The sequence below is a fragment of the Aquila chrysaetos genome, chromosome 4, assembly GCF_900496995.4.
Source record: "Aquila chrysaetos chrysaetos chromosome 4, bAquChr1.4, whole genome shotgun sequence".
NCBI classification, from domain to species: Eukaryota; Metazoa; Chordata; class Aves; order Accipitriformes; family Accipitridae; genus Aquila; species Aquila chrysaetos.
Genome location: NC_044007.1, coordinates 7,512,376 through 7,532,288, shown reverse-complemented (window position 1 = coordinate 7,532,288; position 19,913 = coordinate 7,512,376). Strand labels below are relative to the sequence as shown.

At 37.3% G+C, this 19,913-nt stretch overlaps 1 protein-coding gene across 4 annotated transcripts in view; it reads left to right on the top strand.

The window, feature by feature from the left end:
• The window catches only part of KHDRBS3 (KH RNA binding domain containing, signal transduction associated 3), a 101,751-nt gene that overhangs the window by 27,582 nt on the left and 54,256 nt on the right, over window positions 1–19,913 (top strand). For all 4 annotated transcript variants that reach the window (XM_030011466.1, XM_030011465.1, XM_030011464.1 and 1 more), the window contains exons 2-3: window positions 1,380–1,498; window positions 13,291–13,407. In XM_030011466.1, the coding sequence (XP_029867326.1) occupies window positions 1,380–1,498; window positions 13,291–13,407 (236 nt within the window). The remainder of the gene's footprint in view (window positions 1–1,379; window positions 1,499–13,290; window positions 13,408–19,913) is intronic.

Here is a 19,913-nt window from a genome sequence, read left to right as displayed (position 1 = left end):
GTAGTCTGAGGCTAATTTGGCTTTCTTAGTTCTTCAGTCACTGAACACTAACTTGAATAAATGCAATTGTATTTATTTTCTGTTCTGTGCTAGTGAGGTGAAAACTTGCGTGGAAGACTGGAGTTTCAGTTATTGGGACAGATGTTAGCATCTTCAGTTATTGTGGTAAATGGAAATGGACTGGTATTCATTAAACAAGGTTGCTAATGATGCATGGATTTTTTCAGTAGTAAGAAATGTGTTCGTTTACTACTTCTGTTTTTCATCTCAAGTCATTTCAAACTAAATTGTCTTTTAAAGTGTACCTAAAGGATGCATTCTCCTTCTATATTTTTGATTGGTTTCTTTGCACTCAAAAGTTCTTGTTACTGTCTCTTGTTGGCATAAGATCACATTCCCACTAAAGAAACTTCAAGGTCTTGATAAATGTCATTAACTTCCACTGGTTAAGTAGAGTAGAAGGGTATTTCTTGTGAAAATCTAACAAGATATTTGAAGATGATTGTGGAGGACAAATGCTAAATGTCCATAGAAGAACTTTTGTTGCAGTTCTGAAATTGATTGTATTTTGGTATGTCCTGTGCTAACATGCTTAACACTGCAACCTGCAGCATGCTTGACCCAATCCAGCAAAGACTTCAAGCAGTGCTTGATTTTTTTAGTCTCCTTGTATGCTCCTCATGTTTCCCTGCCAATGAAATGAAATCTGCAATTTTTCATTAGCATACTGGAGAGTCAACATTTGGAGAGAATTATAATCAAGAATCAGTTTTGTATGTATCTCTGGAATGACTAGAGACATGCAGCCTGGGTTTGAACTTCTAAATCTCATTCCTAATTAGGTCATCATTGGTATAACACTAATCTCGGATTTTTGGGTCTGATCTGTGTTCCTCAGTTACATTCCTGAAATTTTGAAAGATTGATTTGACATTTGCTTATGAGTGCATTGTAGACAACCACCATTAAAACCGTATGTTTTGTTTATAGCACAGAGGAATAAAATAGTCAAGTATTGAACTGTGTTGAAAGCTTTTGAATTTAAAAATTAATAAAAGTAACTAAGAATAGCTTTTACTGCTTGAGCCATATAAAATGTAAATGTATCCTAAATCTCAAGTTAAAAGCATTTAAAATGCTTGCAGTGCTAATTCAAGGTGCTGATAGGAACATGAATATTAAAAAAGCCTGGAAAAGCCAAATGTGGTTTACCCCATTGACATATATAATGAATTATATGTATTAATTAGACAATGCCATAAGTATTTTGCCATACAGTATTATTTTTAAAGTTTGAAATTTATACTGACTTCGAAGATTCTCAGCTTTTAGATTGTTGTATTAAACTGGGAAAATAACTAACTTTTTTCCTTTAACAGAAATTGAAAAATTCCAAAAAGGAGAAGGAAAGGAAGAAGAAAAGTATATTGATGTAGTCATCAATAAAAATATGAAGTTGGGACAAAAAGTTTTGATTCCAGTAAAACAATTCCCTAAGGTAAGCCCAATTTTCATACTTGATAAATCTAAGTGCTTATAAAAATATTCCACTAGTATCTTAATTAGTTTTTTTAACTGTTAAATTTAAAACTATTAACAATCTCTACTGTTGCTGTTCCGCAGCCTGTTCTATAGAAGTTCTAAGGTAAGAATTGTTCTTGTTGGGATAAACATGTAGGAAAGTGGTGCCAATCACAAAAAAATAGTATTTTGAGAACAAATAATAAATGTATCATATTTTCAGGATAGCAGGATCTTCCTCTTCAGAATATCAACAGGAATGAAATATATTTAAGTTGACTCTGATGCCACGCTTTGAAACTTATTATTTGTAGAAGTGCAGCTTAAAATGCAGCATTAAGGAACTCACTGTGTAAATTTTTTCTTGTCATCCTCTTATGCTTCAGCCATTGTTAGTCTTAAATTAGTTATATCTGCACTACTAAATTATGCAGTCTATTCTGGAGGGGCAGGGAATGTTTTGTTAATATCTTTGACCACCATGAATTCTTAACACTTTTTTACTGCCAAGTGTCCTGCACTAAAATATTGCTACCTGGAAGCATTTATTCAACATTCAATAGGCTATGGAACTTTATTCTTTTGGTCCCTTTTTAACCTTAAACTTTAATGTTACAAAAATCAAATTAGTATTTTTTAATTTGTTTGAAATGGCTTTTTCTTCCTACTAGAACCTTCAAGACTGCTTCTGTTTCTGCTCATGGAGGAAAGGAAATCTTTCACTCCTTCCTCCATTTCTTTAGGAAGACTTTTTCTAAATATTTTTTCTCACACTATCAGTGTCTTTCTCACAAGACTAGGCTGGATAACTTGCAGGGATTGCTTTACTGCTGCTCAGAGTTTCATGAAATACTGCTCTGGCGAATTCAAGGCTGCATACCATTTACATGTGGGCACCTCTTTGGAGCTCTGACTTAAGTCATCTTTATGACTGGGAAGAGCTATATACAAACATACAGGAACATGAAGATGGGAAGGTAAAAGGGAAAGCTTACATTGTCAGTGTTTGTAATCAGGATGTTTTTCTTATGGAGATGTAGATACTTCAGCTCAAGGGGAAGAAAGGCAAAGTGGGTATTAGAAAGGGAAAACAGTGGCTTTTGAAAGATGCTTTTGCTTCCTTATGTAGTGTCAACTTTCTTTAAAGGACTGAACACTGAAATTCTTATTTAGGATAGTTAGTAGGAAAGCTCTTACCTGCCCATTCAAAAGATGGCATGCTCTGCTGTTTGCTCAGTAGTTCTGTTCCATGGAGACAGTCTTTGACTGAGGTAGAATAAAGCCTGATATGTGCTATGGAAAGAAACCTGAATTTATATCCAGATTGAGCTTTGATGTAATCCTGTATGTCTCTGTTTAGACAACCAGGATCCAGGGGGCACAGAGTACAACTGCTGTACGGAATAGACATGCCATGTGAGTTCCTGTCTCTCCATTAGGACTTTCTCTACAGAAAGCAGAGTACTAGCATCTCTACTCACACAAATCTCCCTTCTGCCAGAGTGAATAAAACCCTAGGTGTCTGCTACTTAAGAATATTTTTACCCCAATATAGGGGGGTCAATTTTCCTTAGAAATTTCCATTTTATTACATATAGATGGATATTTATGTTAAAGCTTACTCATTAAAGATTCTGTATAGTCAAAAGGAACTAAAATTTCTCACTGTATAGGAGTAGTCTGGGAGGTGAGTATGAATTCAGACTTATGACAGGTATTCTTGATCTCTGAAAAATACCCACCCTAAACCACAAGCAGTCACAGCAGTTTAGTATCACTTGTTTACTAGAACCAGGCTTGTGGTTTTATTTCTGATGTCTAATAAATTTAAATACATTGTATGAAGTGACATAGCTTCAAGATGGCAAACTGAGAGCCTTATCCTGGCATACTCTAGTCTGCAGTGAGTGGCATGAGTTTTGAATGCCTGTACACAGTGTAACAAAGTCTTTTTGTGTCCTAATGTTTGCTCTAAAGGCTAATCCTCTTCCTGTTAGGTGTGTTCATAGGACGGCTCAGAAATTAGGGATGATTTGTCAAGTCTTTTGAGGTAGATATGGAATTATTCCAGTCATCTTGGTTTCACTGAGCTGGATTTAGAGTGCATGTGTTGTATATTCAGATTCTGCAGAACTTAAGCAGGAAGTGTTATGTGGTGCTTATAAAACCTGACATGATGCTTCATGTAAATGCTTTATGCCTCTATGCTGTTTGCTTCTGTGCATGTGTGCAGTTTCCTAGATCATTTTGCTTACAGGAGGAGTTAGTATTAGTGCAAATATGTCATCTGTAGAAGGTGTGAAGTGATAGTTCCTCAGGAAAATGGTTAAAAGATCTGGTTCTGATATATGAGCAATTTTCTCCTTTCTACTGATCAGGTTTGGTGACAAATGCTTCAGAAGAATGAAACTTAACACTTAAATATGGATTAAATCTGTGGAAAAAGTCTTCTGCATGCGAATATTGAATTTAGAGCAGTTCTCCTAGCAAGCTGGCATCTGTTTCTCTATGCCTGCAGTCCACACTAATGCTGTTAGCTATTGTGCAACATCCTGAACAAAAAGATACTTCCAGTCTTTCAGGAAATGTAGTCTTTTTGATGTTAGTGAACTGAGAATCTGCTGTTTGAAGCTGACCAAGTCACTACAATAATTGATAAATCTGTCAAACTAGCATTGGGGTACCAGTTTGGGTTGAATCTGGCAAACTTGGGTATCCAGAAAGTGGTGAGGAAAAGCTAGGTTTGCTTCAACTTTATGAATAGAATAGTGCTTCCCCAAATAAATGATCCTGCTTTTAAACAGGATCAAAAAGGCAAGTTATTAAAGCTATTAAATCCTTAACAGGGTTTAATATCTGAAAATGAAACTAATTGCAAATATATGTGATTCTGCTAGCAGAAACTATTCCATTGTTTATATTTGCCAGTGATGACTCTGGCAAGTAAAGATGCCTCTGCTGTTTAAGTATATAGATAGGATTAATGAATTTTTTTTTTGTGATAAATAAGGTCTCTGGACCAAAACAGCCCCACAGTGCACTACCCCCATTCAGACAGCTTACTAGACCTGACAGGGGGTTAACTAAGTTTCCTTTAAGTGTTTCATTGCCCTTTCCCTCTTTAAAACTTCTCTCTAACTCTGACTCCTTGAATAAATCATAATAACCTTAACACGGGTCAGGCAGTCCTAGCTCTGATCTGATCAGCCTGGCATTGTAATGCCTGCTCACATTACCTGTCCTGTCAGATACATTCTCACGGGCTTATAGCTGGGTCCTGTGCAAATTCAGCCTCATTACCTCTGACAGCCCTGGAAGGTGACAGGTTAACTGCAGCAGAAAGCTATTCAACAGGAGTTCAGAGCAGCTGGGTTTCTCTTGGAAAAGAATCTGGTAGACCTCAGATTCAAAAACAGGTATTTCACTTCTTTGAGCATCTTTGCTCTCCCTGAAAAAACCTTACAAGTTTCTGGTCTTCTGCTTAGTGCGCAAACAGTTGAGTCTTTGTGGTTATGTGCTTAACTTGCCTCCTACCTAACAGCTCTTGGTTGCTTCTGTGGTGCTATATGTTTATATCCTTTTGCTGGGACCTTTTGTCTTGCTCAAACCATGGCAGTGTTAACAGGTCTAATGTCTCATGCTAGAGCTGGTTCACGTAATTTTTTTTTTTGTCTGGACCTTGACAGAAGGTGATAGAATAACCAAGACAGCCTGAATTTTGTCTGCTTTATGAAATAATCTGTTAAGATAGTTAGTCCCAGGAGTTATGTTCAGTTTCTGCTTGAGGCTGGTTCTGCATTTGAATTAATTTCTTCATTTGTGTTCTCTACAGACTCCTGTACACATTAAAAAAAAAAATTGATTTAATATGTCTTGATATGGTGACAGATAGTCTTGTTGGGTAAGAAGAAACCTTGTGGAAACTCCTCTATAGATTGCAGATGCAGTCAAGTCTTTTCAAAATCCAATTGTATACAGTCTTGTTATGAATTTTTCAGGTTGGTCCAGCTCTACAGATTGCTCTGAGAAGTCTGAATTGCTGTGATATGGAATATATCTGAGGTATTTAGGTGAGGCCTGAATATGCTTTGGTAATGCTCTCTGCAGCCCTATTGTAACTGGGACATGTGCTACAAGCAAGGATTAGAGAGGTCAGGGCTTTTATGCAACCTTATAGGAGAAGGGCCAACTTTTTGAGGTAGGATTCTGTTCTAAATCAAGTTACCTGTGGGTAGGAGTCCACATAGATGCTGTATGTCTAAACTGCAGTTAGTGGAATGAGATCTTGTCAGCTTAGGCAGTGGAGTTCAGGGTGATTTAATGTACCTTGCTATTTGAGCAGCTGAATTCCTCAACTGAGTCTAGGTCAAGTGTGAAAATGTGACCCTTAAACCTGTACTTCTGTTGCATTTCATGCTTGAAAATCTTCAAACTTGTACAGCCTTAAAGACAGAAAAAGTGAGCTGGCCATGGAAGGTCATAATGTGGTTGTCTTGAAGGGACTCTCTGTATCTATCCTAACACTACTACGAAATGCCAGCATGTGTGAAAGGTGTTTCATGCTTAGATAGTATAAATGAGGCAGGAGCATGTTATCCCCCTCCCACGCATTTAATGAATATGCATGGTGAAGTAGTGTAGTCTCAAACCTGATTTTGCTTTGACAGTTTAGTGAACTCCAGTGTTCTGAATTCAGAGAAGAAAAAGCTTCCATGGATGATAAATGGAATAATGTTGGTTCTTCCATGAGATGGATCAAAACTATGGGAACAATTATTTCCGTTTTGTGACAGGCTACCATTTTAAAAATTGCTCATAGACCTACACTTAAATACTGGGTAAATCTCAGAAGTCAGTAAGAAATGGTCTGTGGTGTGTTCTCTGAAGTGATACTTTAAATATAAATTCTCAAAAGTTACTGACTTATGGAACTGGTATCCATTTAAGCCTTTTAGCTCAACATTTAAAGGGAAAATATCTCTTTTAAAATGTCGTCAATACAATATATCTGCAGTTGTTACATAAAGTCATGGAGACATTAATATTTTAATCACATGACTAGTTAGAAAACAATTTTTCATAATAGCTTAGCTCTGAGGATTTCTTAGAGTAGAAATAAGAAAATGTGGTTGTATAACCATAAGTGACATGGAAGAACAAGCATCGAATATAATACCAGGGATAACTTTTGAGCAACTTTATAGTAATTGACCAAGCTTTCTGTTGGGAATAAATGTTTAAAGACTTATTACTGTGTTGTGTGAAGGAGAGAGTAGTTTAATGTGGTACAACATAGATGATTGAAGTACTTACCTTTCTGTAGAAACCTTATTTTCTTAAATGAGTAAGAAAAATCTTGACGTCTTCCTGGTTTCAGATCATTGAAAGGGAAAGTGCTCTGAATCTAAAATTAACTATTTTTTTTCTAGTCACCCTATCACAGAAGAACCATTGCAGAAAACTGATATGCCAAGAAAGCTGTCTATGGCTTTAATGACAATGGCTTACTTAGAGCTTTACAGGAAAGCATTTGGTCAAGTGTTTATACTTTCACTAAGCATTTTAAGCTGGATGAACCATTCTTAGCAGACTTGGCTTGGTGGGGATAAACAAGGATTACTTTTTCTATTCTATCCCTCTTTCTGTAATATATACACTTAAAAATGCTGTAGCATTGGCATTAATTTGTTTTTTGCTGAAATTCATATAGTAGATCAAATGCTTATGAAGAGAATGTCTCACTTGTGTACTCTTTGTATCTGTGTTTTCTCCAGAACTGTTTTCAGGGAATATTTTCATGCAGGGATCTGGTAAGGAAATAAATCTCTAGGTAACTGATAAAGTTATACTTTGGTTTGGTGATTCTGAAGAAATGGGTGTTAAGCAGTGATGTCCATAATCTCCATTGTACTGTATCTGCAAAAATGCTTAAAATGAGGATTTATGAATATTTAGAGAAGAAACAATTTTCAAGCAAAAACCTGAATACTGATTAATTTTTTTCTGTTGGGATAGATTTTTTCCTATTAAAAATGTATTTTAAATTGGAGTTTTTTAGTTATATAGCACCTCAAGGTACTCTGTAAAAGGGAAACAAATACATGGTTTCAGTATAGTTAACCAACATTTGTGGGCTAGTAGACACCATGGCCAAGGGATAGAATCCCATATCTGAGGAATTTGAGAAGGAGCTGTTGCACTTCATGGTGTATCTTTACCCACAAAGTAAACCAGTTGTGTAGATACAGGAGGATGTGCTTTCAGTGATCACAGGTTTTAGGAAGTAAGAACATGCATTAAATCTTGCCTCCTTTTGCTCAAACTAATGTATACCTGGTGATACTTTGTAATGATGTAAGACTACAGAGGGTGCCATTTATCACTCACTACTGAAGTGTTATTTGGCTTGAACTGTAGCTGAGGTAACAATTTTTCCTGTCTTCTCCAATTGTCGTCTCCTAGGTCTGTTAATCTGAATCTTGATTTTTTTTTTTTTTTTTGCAAAGATGCCTTAAGTGTTTTGCTGTAATTTTGTTTGAGGTACCATATTTGGCATATCCTTCAGGGCTGGTCTAGAAGCAACTTTGAGTTGGGAAACTCTTCTGTTTTATGTACCATCATCCATAATATCCTGATTCTTACCTAAGACATCAGAAACTGTCTTAATGTAGGGACAATCCTTGATTTAACATGGGTGACTCATACAGCGTAGAATAACATTCATGGCTGGCTCTTCAGATTTCAGTTATCCTGTAGAACTGTGAACATGGCAATAGATTCCAGAACAGCTTGCACTGGAAAGCAGTGTGACTGCTCTAATATAATGTCAAGGTGAAGCTAGTGAACTTGAGGACAATTTTGGGTGTTTACAACCATTTGGATATGATCGTGCTGTTCTAGGGAGAAGAGTGAGTGAAGAGGGAAGTCTGGCATGTCTGATTCTGAGCCAGAGCTAGTGAATGTGACTGATCTGACTTGTACAGAGCTCCTCAGATGTTTTTATGTTACTATCCAGTGCCTCTAATTCAGAGATAGTTCATAAGCTTGAGCTCAATACTAGACCTGAATTTTTTTTTTGTTCTTGTGCTCTTGGACAAATAAACTCTAAATGTGATACATGGGTAGTGCCCATGAAACTTGTACATGACCTGTCTTGTGTAAGAGCTAACTTGGATCTGCCAGGCTTATTTGCTTCTGTTTCACCAGCAGATAGACTGGGTTTGTTAATTTTGTAATGAAAACTTGTCTTACTGTGTGGAAGTTTTGTACCTTTAGGTCTAACTCCTACTCTTTGATTGCTAGGGATAGAGGTATATAAATAATGATAGTAACTTAGTGACTGATACCTTTCTGAGTGTTTCTATATCTCTATGAAATATTTCAAAATAAACCTTTGCTGATCAGATGTTTCCAATTTGATGTAAAAGAGAGATAAACCAATAGTTCAAATGAAATCTAGTACTGGTTCAAAGTAAATAATCTATTTTCTACTGAAAGGATTTGTTCAATATCATAAATGGGTTTTATTTATGGAATAATCAACTGAAATGTTCAAAAGCTTTTTAGCTTTCTTATGTGGGAGCAAAAAGGCTTTGGGACTGCATTGTAAGCCATTTTTTAGTAACATTCAATGTATGTTGTGTTTTTAAGCTACATCTAGAGGTACTGTGCTTTCAAATCAGCAGAATATTTCAGACTTGCAGCACAGGTTTCTTATGCTTCAGACTTGTCAGATCTAATATTTGGAGCCTCGGTGCACAGAAAAGAAGAGTTCAGTGGATCTCAGATACAGTTAATACATTTTCACGTTCATTGAATGTGTTGCTTAGAGCATGTCGTCTGTGCAGCTACTTGTATAGCTACCATAATGTCTAGCTTCAACACTAGAGATTTTTGGTTTTAAGAGGATGAGTTTTGGTGGTATTAAAGTTTTGCAGGTCAAGTTTTAGATACATGCAACTTATTAAACTATTTGGCTTTAATTAAAATAAACAATACAGCTGGAGTAAACAAATGTGCTTTGGAACACCCAAGTCTTCTCTGAGCACTGAAGCCTTTTATTTAGTTTTATGTACAAAGTGGATTTCACTTTTGTTGCAGGTATGCACTTCCATTTGTTATGATTTGTAGTTTGTATTTTAATTGTCAGGTAGTTGTTTGTTCTAGTTAGGAAGTGATATTCAGAGCTATGCATTGCTTAGTTAAATACATGCTTGCCTACTCCTAAATCGTAGTCAAAAATTGAGTAAAATTTTATCTGAATATTTTAACTAAGATTACTGCTAGAAATTTAGACTGTATCAGACTGCAGGTACTCAACATTCTGAAATAATTTCAGCATACTTTACTGTAGATGGAAAATATCTCATTTTAAATGTATGCAGTGTTTATTTTTGTTCCTAATAACTTACAAGGCTATTTTAAAGTAAACATAAGTAATCTTAAGTAATGCTTGAAAAATTGATGTGGTATTCCACTATATGAAAGCTTTCATTTGAGCTTAACTGCAAACTCCCTGTTCATAAGTAATGATCCTTTATTTAAGGAAACTGTTGACAAGGAGTTATTGACTTCTGGCAGTTCAGACTTGTTATGAGTTGTTTCAGTTTGCTTGCTTTCCTTGCAGTTGCACCTCCAGAAACAAAATCAGAAGTCCAAGTTGGAAGGGACCTCTAGAAAACATCTGGTCCAACCTTCTGTTGAAATCGTGACTGTAAATTGGATTACACGAGGCCCTGTCAGTGGCCCTGAGTCCTAAATATTCTCAGCAAGGGAGATTTCTACTGTTTCACTGGGCAGCCTATTTCTGCTGAATGTTTTCCTTGACTGTATCTTAGGACCTATAAGAAAAAAAATGCAACATACCTAATAAAACAAACTTAAATTGCCTGAGGATTTCTTGAGATTTGGCCTGATAATTTCAGAAAAGACTAGTTCATGCAAGGCCTTAAATTTAATAGCTTCTGTGGACTATAGTCATTCGTAAGCAATTTGCTCAATTGTATCTTAGTTCTAACTCAGGTCTACATTGGGAATTGAACTTGCAAGTACTAAGGGGAATAAAAGCCTACTAAATATGAAAATATAATTTTATTGCTTGCATTTCTTTTTGTCCAAAGCTGAAGTAGGTGAACTGGAGCTGTAGACTTTCTGCATTATAGGGTGACTACAGCTGGCCTTTTTTTCCATCAGCCCTTCCAATGTAGAAACAAAGGATTTTGAGCTGCTACTACGCCGTTCTCAAGTGTTTTCAAGTTCCTCTAGAGGAACAGGGAGGGAGATCAAAGGAGCCCATCTTGGCCCTTTCGTGACAGAGTAGTAGAGGAACAGTCAAAGAACTTACAAACTGTTTCATAAATTTGAGGCCACAAAAAAGTAGTTTAAGCTGGTTGGCTTTCTAGCATCACTATATTTTACTTGTGCCTAAAACTACATTATTGTTAATGTGACTGTGTCACTTTAGATTCTAACAGTGCGAATACCCTGGTTTTACAAAGTTTCATTGGGGATAGTAAATATTCCTGAACAGTAGTTTGTTGATAAATAATCTCTATTGCAGTGTTACTTTGACAGGAATTGTGGTGGGTTGACATTTACTGGCTGCCAGGTGCCCACCAAGCTGCTCTATCATTCCCTGCCCCTCAACAGGATGAGGGGAGAAAGTAAGATGAAAAGCTTGTGGGTTGAGATAAGGAGAGGGAGATCACCCACCAGTTAGTCATGGGCAAAACATACTTGACTTGAAGAAGACAAATTTATTGCCAATTGTAACAGAAGGATAGTGAGAAATAAAACAAAACTAAAACTACCTTTCCTACCCCTACTCCTGCCTTCTTTCCGGATTCAACTTCACTTCTGACTCTTCTACCTTCTTCCCTCAAGTGGCTCAGGGGAATAGGGAATGGGGGTTGTGGTCAGTTCATAACGCTGTCTTTGCTGCTCCTTTCTCCTCATGTTCTCCTTCTGCTTCAGCCTGGGGTTCTTCCCTCAGGATACAGTAGTTCACAGACTGCTCCAATGTGGGTCCTTCCCATGGGCTGCAGTTCAAGAACTGCTCCAGTGTGTGTCCCCTGTGGGGTCACAGGTCCTGCCAGAAAATCTGCTCTTGCATGGGTTCTTTTCCACAGGCCAAAGCTCCTGCCAGGAGCCTGCTCCAGCATGGGTTCTCCATGGGCTGCAGCTTCCTTCAGGACACATCCACCTGCTCCGGCGTGGGGTCCTCCCTGGGCTGCAGGTGGAGATTTGCTCCACTGTGGACCTCCATGGGCTGCAGGGACAGCCTGCCTCACCTTGGTCTTCTCCAGAGGCTGTAGGGGAATCTCTGTTCCAGTGCCTGGAGCACCTCCTCCCCTTTCTCTGCTGACCTTGGTGTCTGCAGGGCTGTTTCTCTCACATTTTCTCACTTGGCAACTTCATAGTGTTTTTACCCTTAAATATGTTGTCATGTAGGTGCTATGCTGCTGATGGGCTAAGCTTTGGGCAGTGGTGGGTCTGTCTTGGAGCTAGCTCTATCCAACATGGGGGCAGCTTCTGGCATCTTCTCACAGAAGTCACCCCTGCAGCCTCCTGCTACCAAAACTTTGCCATATAAATACAATACAGGAATAAATTATTACTTTCAGGAAGTGTTTACACCATTCCATACCAACTTCCAAGTGTAGCTTATGTGTATCAGCTCTTTTTTGTGGTTTCCCCTGCCCTCCCCCCAACTAAAATAGTTCTCTGCATAATTAAAGTGAATCCTCAAGTCTTCCTTGTAACTATCCTTCAAATTTTTTATATATATATATATAATTTTATATATACCTTACAAAATACACTGCAGCGATATAAGGAAGTGGACTGCTGAATGTATACAGCTTTTCTCCTGGTATATGTGACTAGGAATATATGCCCTATGGAGCAGTGCTTGTGAGAAATTTCACAACACCTGGCTCTAAGTCCAGTTTTGTGTCCTTGAAATGAGAATAGGGAGATTCTCCCTTTTTGTTTTTCTTTGTTATGAATGGATTTTTTGATACCTGTTTTCCTTAGCCTACTTTACTTCTGAAGCACCTTTTGGGCTGTATGTTTTGGTGTTTTCTATGAATGGAAATGGTTGTGTTTGTCTTTATTTTTGTGGCTCACCACTTTCTTCTCCCTAGTTATCTTAATACTGTAATGCCATGGTTATGAACCCTAACTGCCTTTGGTAAACTTCAGTGATAATGGGGTTTGAGTGGCAGTTGAGAAGATCTTAAGTGTTGATTCTGGTTTGGCACTGGATTTATATGCTTATGTTCTCTGGATTTAATTCCTTGCTTGTTTCTGTGTTTTAGTGTAGGGTATATCGTATGGGTTACTTCATAAATCTTCAAGGCAGAATAAGGCAAATGAAATATTTTTCTTCAGAGCTTTCATTGGTATTGTATCTGTGAGATTGCTGCCAGCTTTGTTTTTATGGTTATGTACCTGGTAACAATTGTTGAAAAACTGAATTGCAGTTTGAGCACATCTGTTCTGTGTTGAATGGGATAAACACAAAGTTCTCTTTATACTATTTGATTTCTTTGAGTTCAGATAATTCTGTGTTTCTGTTGACACCTGGTGGAGCCACTGACATCCTGTTAACTGTCCTACACAGTTGTACTTAATCAGTGTGTAATTTATGATCTAATGCTTGTTTGCACCTAGAAGAAAAAGTTGTTTCAGCAATGTATTCCATTTTGCTTGTTTGTTTATGCTTAAAAATCCGAAGAGCTTAATGGTTTTTTTTTTGTTTTCTTACAGTTCAACTTTGTGGGAAAACTTTTGGGTCCACGTGGCAATTCTCTAAAGCGTTTACAGGAAGAAACACTGACAAAAATGTCTATTTTGGGAAAAGGTTCTATGAGGGACAAGACAAAGGTAAGACCTGAGTATGTTAGTGGAGTGTTTGATACCTGAATTTCATAACTTAACCTATAATTTTGGGGGAGGTGGACAAACACTGTGACAAAAATTGGAGCAAACAAAAAGCATAGGAGAAACAAAGAGAAAAACAGCTGATGAAAGGAGACAAAATACAACCAGAAAAAAATTTCACAGCTAGGAGGACTTATGCAGCCTAAGCAGTTGACAAACTGCAATTGTTTCTATGGGAAGTATTTGGTTAGAGTGGATGCATCCATTACAATAGCCAAAGTAGACAGCAGAAGAGAAACTTTTAGCTTGATAGGTGTTTGTACTAATCAGTTTCACACTTTACTGAAATAAATCTCTGGCTAAAGTTGTGGCAGATAAGTGTACATGAGTGTGGAGATGTGTCACTTGTCTGGTAAGCTGCATTTTTTTTAATTGGAGCATTCCTAATGATGCAAATTAAAACACTGAACATATTTCTTGCTTGTAGCATACCATGTTTTATAGGCCTCCAGTGAAATTTTTCTGTAGTTATGTAATCTGAAATGTAAAAATGCTATGTGCTATAAAGACTGATAATGGCATGCATATGGAAGAGTGACTTAGCGGGCTGGTTACTGAATTTCCTAAACTATATATTTTTTAGCACATTTCTCCATCAGCAAAATATAAATGTTATGTGATTTAGAGTATTTATCAAGAGCTTGATCAGAGCCTATAAATTACTTTATTCTGTGCAACTTAAGAGCTAGCTCTTCCTTTTAATTCCTTCTTGAAAATATTTTTATTAAATATAACTTACATAAATGTAACTTATGTTTTTACAAATACATTCTCCTATAATAAAGGCTTGAAAATGAGAGGGATCTTTTTAATGGGATCTGTTATGTAATACATAATGAAGATAATGCAAGTTTAAGATTTAAGTGTTTCACAGTTAGTTATTCAAAACTACATTGCTAGTAACTTTAAGAAGAAACAGAACTAGTTCAACCAGAAAGCAAAGAAGAATATAAACTAAACTTGCTCTAAGCCAGGATGACAAAGCAAGTCTCCAAATTGTTTTAAATGACGCTTGGTGAACTTTCTCAGTTCTTGTGTCAAACTGACATTCTTCTGTTGCTGCATTACATGTTTCTATATTAAAATATGATGTCTCAGAGTAAGAAGGCCCCTGAGTTTTTCTAATGGCTCTGCAGTATAAAAAAGGTTTCTGTTAAAAGCAGAAGCTCATGCTGAAAAGTTCAGATCCTAACTTGAGTCTCAGAAGCCTGGGGAAGAGTCTTAAAGGTTTCTTTTTGAATGAATTGAACTTCTCTTGTTTCCTTTGGTAATGAAGTAATTGTTCAAACTTTTATTTTTCTTGATTGAGATGCTAGCCAAAACTGATTAAGTTGTTTTTTTTTTTTAAATTAAGTGGCTAAGAAAATTGTTAATTTGAGCTATTGTTTGCAGATAACTTCTATGCAATTAATCTTTGAGTTCAGAAACAGTAAGATTCCTGTCATTGTGGGTCTGGTTTTGTTTTTGAAAGGGACAATAGAGAGAAGCCAGTTGGATAATTTGGAATAATACAGCTAGAATAGCTTGTATGTACCTACTTGGAATAGTCTTCAGAAAGAGTAATTCAGAACTAAACCAGACTAAATTAATGACACTGTTTCCAGGACTCAGTTGAGTCTACAGGACATGTGCAAGAAAGTACTGGTGCTACAAAGGGATCCTATCAGCTAATTACCTAAACCAGGTTGCGCTCATCCCTAGCTCTTTGGGGACACAGCTCAGCAAGCTGGATACTCTGTGTGTGGAGAACTTAACCAAACAAGAGAACTTGAAACAGTTTTTTCTAGTTTCATGTAGATTATGTACCAATTGTTTCAACCATACCTCTTTCACTAACAAGTAATTTACTTTTTTGCCTTGATCTTCACACATTCTTGGTTAGCACTTTGGATCTACTGTATTAAACTTGTCCAGAGAACTAGCAAATAAGAGAACCTTAATTATACAGTTTTATTTGTATGAGGGACAAGTGGTCTTTGCTGAAGAGAAGCCGAAGATTGAATTACTTGGTGACAAGGAGTTGCTGTTCAGAAAGGCTGACAAATTCTCCATTGTGACCAGTTTTTGCATTACTTGGAAAATCTAGCTGAGACTTTAGTGTGGTATTGACAAATAATGAAGTACATCACTGTTAGAATCATAGAATATTTTGGGTTGGAAGGGGCCTTTTGTGGTGTGTTGACCCTGGCTGGATGCCTGGTGCCCAGCAAAGCTGCTTGATCACTCGCCTGCCTCAGCTGGACAGGGGAGAGAAAATAAAATGAAAGGCTCATGGGTTGAGGTAAGGACAGGGAGAGATCATTTGCTAATTGCCATCATGGGCAAAACAGACTTGACTTCGGGAAAAATTAATTTAATTTATTACCAATCAAATCAGAGTAGGATAATGAGAAATAAAACCAAATCTTAAAACACCTTCCCCCCACCCCTCCCTTCTTCCTGGGCACAACTTCACTCCCAATTTTCTCTACCTTCTCCCCCCAAGCAGCACAAAGGGATGGGGAATGGGGGTTGCAGTCAGTTCATCACACATTGTTTCTGCTGCTCCTTCCTCTTCAGGGGGAGGACTCCTCACACTCTTCCCCTGCTCCACTGTGCCATTATGTAGATTTTCTTCCACTTCTCATTGACTACTTGATTTATCTAAGGGTCAGATGAAAGTGAAATCTGAACAGTATTATATTCTCCTGTTGAACAGAAGTTGGAGCAAACCTTGTTTTCAGAAGTGCATAGGTGGTACAAGACTATGACATGAACTGTAATTTAAAAAAAAAAAAAATTGGGGGAAAAAAACCTCCCTATTTTCAGTTTTAAAGCACTATTGTGGTTAGAATTTTTGTTGCAGGTAGCAAAAGCTTTGGAATTACATTATCACAGATGTTGTGGTTTAACCCCAGCCAGCAAATAAGCACCACGCAGCTGCTCACTCACTCCCCACCCACCCAGTGGGATGGGGGAGAAAATTGGGAAAAGCGGCAAAATGTGTGGGTTGAGATAAGAACAGTTTAATAGAACAGAAAAGAGGAAACTAATAATGATAACACTAATAAAATGACAACAGTAATAATAAAAGGCTTGGAATGTACAAATGATGTGCAGTGCAATTGCTCACCACCTGCTGACCAACACCCAGTTAGTCCCCGAGCAGTGATCACCTGCCCCCACTCCCCCCAGTTTATATACTAGATGTGATGTCCCATGGTATGGAATACCCCGTTGGCCAGTTTGGGTCAGGTGCCCTGGCTGTGTCCTGTGCCAACTTCTTGTGCCCCTCCAGCTTTCTCGCTGGCTGGGCATGAGAAGCTGAAAAATCCTTGACTTCAGTCTAAACACTACTTAGCAACAACTGAAAACATCAGTGTGTTATCAACATTCTTCTCATACTGAACCCAAAACATAGCACTGCACCAGCTACTAGGAAGACAGTTAACTCTATCCCAGCTGAAACCAGGACAACAGATTAAAAAAACTTCAGCTGATGTAAGTTAGTACTCTTACACTGAAGCCAAATCTGCACCACAAAACAGCTGAGGATCTGATCTGTTGTCTCTGAGTTAATTGCAGCATCTTTGCTGTCACTAGAAGTGAGAGAGCGTATGCTGTGTGGCTATTTAGTGATGGTGATTACAGATTCTGGGATGAACCAATTGTTGGAGGCTCTGGATCAGATATTTCTAAACACTTACATGTTAGTATAAGTGCTACATTACTGGTTTTAAATGAGTAATGATTGTTACTTCTTCCCTGAGGAGAAGTGGCACTAAGCTTCATAGACTTCTCTAAGCTGAATTTCTTAATATGTACTTTTTCTTAAATTTTTTTGAACTTTAAGAGAAGTTCAAAGGCTTGTGGAAGAACGCTAATTGATGTGAAAGGTTGAGAAAATGTAGCAAAAGATCACCTTTACCTTTTGCAAGCTCTCTAGAGAAAGATTTAGATAAACCACGATAAGATACAGATAAACCAGTCTGACTTTAAATTCATTTTGGGCAACAGTATTTCTCTAGCTCTGACTTGTAATTGCCTTTTTAGAATGTCCAGTCTGATTTGGGTTTAACAGTATCTTTCTTCCTTACTCCTTAAACTGAGTCCTAGAATCTGTCTAGGCTTCCGTTTCCATCTGTTTAGTCAGCATCTGGAGGACCATTTCATGTATCTACTCGTGATATACAATATCTAAATTCAGTAATTCTCTGTGCTGTCACTTCATCACTGACTTTTCACTAGTTCACTTCTGCTAGACTACTCAGGCTTTCATGTGTCTATAGCAGAGTGAAAAAGTAAAAGGACTCATTTCAGAATTTCTTTATTCCATGACAAGATTGTATCTATATTGTAAATCTGAAGAAATAACTTAAAGCCTTCCACCCCAATCAGTAATTCACGTGTTACCAATAGTTCAAGACTGGTACAGGCCTTTCAGTAACTTGAGTATTCTGAAAGGTTTATAAAATCTGACAAGCCAAATTTAAGGTAACATTAAAAATAGATATCAGGTAGTACCTAAAGAAATTTAAAACCTAAATCAAAGGTGACGTAGTGAAGATGAAGACAGACAGTATTATGAGCGTATTTTGATAAATACTGCTACTCAACTTCTGATTTAAACCAGTAGACTTCTAGGGTTGTTATTGGTTCTTGATAGCTTGACAAGTACAATGAAAAGCAAAAGGCTTTATAGATACAATAGAATACAGGGCAAAGTATATTAACTGTCTTTAGTAGGCATATTGCCAGATGCCTTGTGCTGCTGTGCATCATAAGTTGTGCTAGTGCTCTTTGTTCTGGACCACGAAGGCATGAAATATAAGAGCACAAGGTACAAAGCAAATAGGGTAAGATTTCTCATAAGGCTCCCAGAGTGCAGTACTGCAGGGATGTGTGTGTACTGAAAACATGAAATTAAATCAGATTGTCCAAACCATGAGCTGTTTGGTGTGATAAATTTTGTGTGAGAAGATGGAGATTTACAGGACAGATTTAAGAAAAGAAAAAAAAAAAAGTGGTGACCTGGCTTTTAGCTTCCTTATTTCACATCTGGTTGGCTTTCATCCTTTCAGCAACTCTCAAATCTCCCTTGCAGTAGAGAAAAATGTTCTGTGTTTTGGCCAGCCAAGCAGCATCCATGTGTACTGGGCAAGCTGAGCCCATGTATGTACTGTCAAGTAATGGAAGGCAGAGGATTTTGTGGGAGCTAAAAATACTGTCAGTGAGGGATACTGGAATGGGAACAAGCTGTGGCTTTTGTATTGGTCATTGTGAGGAATAAAAAAACCTGAGATGCTTAATATGTGCCCAAGGTTGGGAGATGTAGGCCAGTGAGCGAGCTCATTCTCATTTGTGTGCTGTTAAGAGCTGTGGAGAGTGGCGTTGCCAAGTCATGTTACAGAATTGGGGAAAAAAGAAAATTGAACAAAGTGAACTTTGCAAGTGAAGCAAGAAAAAAAATATAAAGTTACTTTAAAAGCTTGCTTATGGGAATGATTTTAGAACAACCTGCACTGAAATTTCTTATATGTTTTGTTAAAATTGCTCATTGAAATCCTTTTTCACCAGGCACTGCACATGAAATTGTGACTTTTCTATTGGTTATTGCTGTTACCAGGCAAGTTGATTGATAACCACAGAAATGAATTTTCTTAATTCTCAATTCTCGGCACATCTAACTGCACGGTGATTTTTTTTTTCCCTTTAAAAAAAAGGGACAGGGAATGCTTGGTAGCATGCATATACTAAACAAAGTATATGGGGAGCTCCACTGATTAAAACATCTAGTTTCCAGTGCTAGATGACAGTTCATATGTCTTGAATAACTGTGCTGAAAGTGAGGAAAGTTCCTACTAAAACTAAATGTTTAAGAGCTGTAATGTTTATATTATTGTACTTCCTAAGATCTGGTTTTTGTATTGACAAGATAATGGTTTTGCTGACAAAGTCTAATCCTACTGACTCTGGCCTCTTAATATTCTTGCTGTGGATGATCTAACAGCTAACTAGATTCTGCTGATTTTTTTTTTTTTAAACATCCCCATAGTCAAACACAAAGTATGATGACAGGAATGTTATTTATGAGAAGCAGAAATGGATTGTCACTTATAAACTTCAACCCATAATTAAGGCGTGTGCGTGGGGGGAGACTTCAAGTATCACTGAAACTATAATTTTAGTAATCTAAAGGATGAAGTACTTACCTGGTGCTTGCTAAATATAATAAGCAGCAGGGGAGAATTCTTAGAGCTTTGTTTTTCAGATAGCAGAACTGCTAAGAATTTGATATAATGTTACTTGGTAATACAGTTAAATTATTTTTAATGGTGGTTTAGTCTCTTGAAATGCACCTATCAGGTACATGTGGGAGGGAGGGAGCCTATCTGAGACTAACAAATGATGTCCTTTAGGTCTGTGAACATTTTGCATGTGAATGTAAATATTTGAGAACTGAGCTCTGC